At 38.8% G+C, this 4,275-nt stretch overlaps 1 protein-coding gene across 1 annotated transcript; it reads right to left on the bottom strand.

Moving 5' to 3' along the window:
• Positions 1–360: 360 nt before the first annotated feature.
• On the bottom strand, positions 361–3,948 carry s1pr1 (sphingosine-1-phosphate receptor 1). The gene is made up of 2 exons (XM_031740569.2): positions 3,792–3,948; positions 361–2,385 (listed from the first exon to the last, which is right to left on the bottom strand). Exon 2 carries the CDS (start codon positions 2,273–2,275, stop codon positions 1,145–1,147), a length of 1,131 nt encoding a protein of 376 aa, XP_031596429.1. The 5' UTR covers positions 2,276–2,385; positions 3,792–3,948; the 3' UTR covers positions 361–1,144.
• Between the last annotated feature and the right edge of the window lie 327 nt (positions 3,949–4,275).

Raw genomic sequence — 4,275 nt, 5'->3', positions numbered from 1 at the left:
AGGCTCTATTGTGGTTTTAAGACCATTTCATTTCTATAACAATTAAACAAAATTCTAAAAAAATAGAAACAAAATTCTGACAGAATCGCATCATTTTGGGAAAAGAAAATTTGACAAGATCAAAAATGATCAAAATGTTTTTTAAAAAAGTAAATAAAATCAAAGAGTTGACAAATGAATTATATTTGACCCTTTATCTGAACATTTCCACCTTATTGAGGTTTTTAAAATTTAATTTAAAATACATGGAAGGCAAGTTATGATTAACAGGAAAATACAATTACAGTTTAACTGAAAATTGGGGTTAAAAATAGTTTAAATAACAAACTGATTTTATTTATAATAATGACTTGTGTGATTTTTTTAATAGGTAAGTAATGTTTGCCTCAATATTATTTTTCTTTTTGAGCTAGAATGGACTTCATATGTGGAACAATAATAAAGCATTGGTAAAAGATTTATTCATGATGATTAAAGAAAAATGAACTGTTGTTTAAAGCAGCTGAGCTCTGCATTCATAAGTGCGTCCCTGTATGGGAAGGTAAAAGGGGATAGAGGACAGTTTTCTTTAATTCATTTTCATTTTTTAAACATCTGATATTAAGTGCTACATGTTCTAGTTGTTCTTAGAGGGTGAGTATAAAGTCTGATTCCTCTATGTGGATCACTTTCTATGTATGTTGTAAGTGTTATTCAGTAAAATTAACCTTGATGCATCAAAACACATCAATAAGTCACTATTTTATCATGCTTTGACTGTCTGGTAAAGTGTATTTTGCAGAGAAATGCTGTGTATCAGCAAGTTTGGATATCTGTATAAAATCTGAAGAAGCACTTTATGTTCTGACCAGGTCTTCAATGACGCAGGACCACAATGATCTACATTAAGCAGATGAGATGAAACACAATCCATCCCAGCATACAGGAGTTACAGCCACTGACTCCAGTAGGTGCTGTCACATGACGGTTTTGAACTACAAACAGTGTCTGGACTTCTTTTACTTTCCAATCAGTTTGAAAGTCTCTGAGTCCTGGTCAGCTGGAGGTTTCGTGACTTGGCTACATGGCAGAGTTCACATGTATTTTGTGTACAAACACGTACTCCTCATCTGACCCTGTACATCTGCTTGTTTGTCCTGCATGTTTAAGATGATGAGGTGACATTCCCCGAGGACACTACGGTTGTCTCCCTCGGCGAGTACTCCACTTCCTCCTTGTTGGGATGAGAGGAGTTATCAGACTTGCTGCGGCTAAACTCCGCTCCCATTATTGGTCCTGTGAGCTTGGTGCGTGGTCGAATGAAGGCGGTACAGCACAGCAGTGTCTTTAGGAATGCACGCCGCATCTCGTTGCTGGTCAGCGTGTAGATGAGTGGGTTCATGGCAGAGTTTAGGACTGCAAGTGCCAGGAACCACTCTGCCTTGTAGAGGATTGGGCAGCTTAGCGTCTCACAGGCCACATCTAGCAGCAAGAGGATAAAGAGTGGTGCCCAGCAGGCAATGAAGCAGCTGAGAACAATGATGACTGTCTTCAGGAGTGCCATTGACTTCTCTGAACTCTTACTGTTTGCACTGGCATTGCTGCGACCATTGGACACTTTGCGGAAGACCAGTTTGCGGCTACGAGTGCGCACCAATGCATAGATCCTGGCATAGAGCACCACAATGGCCATAAGAATGATACTGAAGACAGTGGTGCAGAACAGGATGTAGGCTTTGTGGTAGAGTGGTAGCACGGTGGAGCACTGCGTCATGCTCTGGATGCAGTTCCAGCCCATCACCGGCAGACCGCCTAGAACGGCTGCGATCATCCACACGGTGCTGATGAGTAGAAAGACGCGGAAGGTGTTCCCATTGTTGTGCAGCTTCATCTTCAGCATGGTGAGGTGGCGCTCAATGGCAATGGCAAGTAGGCTGAAGACAGAGGCCGCCAGTGCCACAAACATGCTGCCTTCCCTGAAGAACCACTGGGTGGGTGTCAACTTGTAGGTATTGGCACCCGACAGTAGGATGTTGGCAGTGTAGACGACACCGGCCAGAAGATCAGACAGTGCCAGGTTCCCAATGAAGTAATACATGGGCTTGTGGAACTTCTTGGTCCTCCAGATTGTAGTCAGGACCAGGATGTTCTCTAGGATGATGAAGCAGCACACAATGATGAAGATCACAGAGTCAGCCTTCAGGCCTGAGTCCTGCTCCGTCTTCCGGAACTTGCCGGTGTAATTGTAGTGTTTGGCAATCAGATCAGAGTAGCTGGGCTCAGCCATGGCCTCCATCTGCAGCAGTAGTCCAGCAGGGGGCACCGCGTCCTCAGACTTCAGTCCTTCATGTTTGGTAGTAACTGTGAAGAACAGCAGAGAGAGTCCAGCTGAATGGTGACATGGCCCTACAGAGAGAAACAAAAAAACATTAATAACTGGTCTCACATCAGCATATTAGACAACAAATAGTCTTAAATCAGAGTCTACACTACAGAAATATTCTTCTACAGAACTCTTCTCATGCACTTTGATTATAAACTGTTCACTGAGAGCCAGAATAAACAAAAAATGTCACTTCAGTCTGTGATGAAACAATGATCCAGCAAAACAGAGACTAATCTTTAGTAAGCAACTTAAATTCAAGTCATTTAAACTGGAAGTCCATACAAATACTTGACTAAAAGCATCCTTTAGAATCACAAGCTAATGAAACCTCAGATGATATACAAAGCTTGCTTCATCAACCTAGCTGCTCCTAATCAGCTGGTTTGAGAGCAAAGATCAGAAAAAAACTAAACTACTTTTAATCTATTTTGTAAGAAAATCTTTCATTTTAGAGTTAAAAAATGCACAGGTATTAAAAATTTAAAAAAGAATGAACAGCAAATCTCAAGTCTTTCTTCAGTCTGATGTGTTAAGAGAAAGATTACATTACAATATATTTTGTTATATTTACCTTTTAATCATTAAATGAAAAAGAAATGTTGAATTATGCAGCTTTGTATAAACTTTCTTGAGTCTGGGATTTGATTTTAATTTAACCAAAAATATATGGAACACCAAATGAAAGAAACCACCAAATGATTAATCTGTCATTCCTGATGTGTCAAAACAAAGCTGATTTTTAGTAATACTTTACTACTTTACCTTTTTTTTGTTGTGTAATGCCCCCAAAAAGCGAAAAAACAAACAAATAAACAAACAAAAAACAGCAGCGTATCACAACATATGACAATATATATATTATAGGTCACATGTTTAATTATTAGCATTATAACTTTTAGCATTTTGGTGATTTGAACGCTCTAAATGCACTGAGGCATGATGATATGTTGTTTTGTTCAGAGTCATAAACCAACTGAGGATTTTTACATTCGTCCAGATTTGTGCTTAGACGGATCATTTATTTACAAACTGAACTCATAGCTTTAACAAAGGAAATTAAACATTTTGGTGTCTAGTAGCTTAACAAACATCCTTTAAAAAAAAAACCTTTAAAGCCCAGAAATTGGTTTTGGTTCAGAAACTCGTCTCTCAGATGTGTTTTATCAGTTTTAAAGAGATGCTCGTCTTAAAAGAAATGCTCGCATTTCTAACGGTCGCGCCTTACAAGACTACTTATAGAAAAGGTTTCAACTTATTAATGAAATATTTTCTCGGTGATCCCCTGTCCGGTGAAATCGGTTGGTTAGTCCTTGTTCATATTATAAAGTATTTAAGTTACTGCACGACTGCCTTTTGAGGATTTTCATAAAAACTGTCTGCGATTTTTTTTTTATCTCTAAAATTCCATTTATTTGATCAAACTGACCTGAGTTCAGATGAACGCGGAGTTCTGCTCTTCACACCAAATGAACGCAAAACGACTTCACGACGATCCACTTCGGTTTAATTTCAGCTAAATCAGCTAAACAGTTTCTATTCGAGCTTGAAGACAAGGTTGATAACACAGACACGTTCCCCTTTTTTTTTCTTTTTACATCTTCCGTCAGAGTCCCAAGGAAAACAGCCCGCATCAGCGTGAAAGACACCAGAGACGCACAAACACAATGAAACACACACACGCGCAATCCGAAACACACACTGAAGATGAGGATGGTATGATGAAGATACTTCCCTCCTTCGGATCCTCGCTTCTTTTTTTGTCTTTTTTCTGCCTTCTTATTATCGTTAATCACACAAATAAATGAATAAAACTCTTATAAAGATTATTATTAACAGAGACCTGAGAGTAAATAACATTAGAGTGAACACAAAACAAACATAAAATTGACCTGAGATGTCATCCAAGTAAA

This window comes from Oreochromis aureus, linkage group 17, assembly GCF_013358895.1.
Source record: "Oreochromis aureus strain Israel breed Guangdong linkage group 17, ZZ_aureus, whole genome shotgun sequence".
Taxonomy (NCBI): Eukaryota; Metazoa; Chordata; class Actinopteri; order Cichliformes; family Cichlidae; genus Oreochromis; species Oreochromis aureus.
The sequence above is the reverse complement of the archived record's forward strand: the minus strand, read 5'-3'. Positions and strand labels throughout refer to the sequence as shown.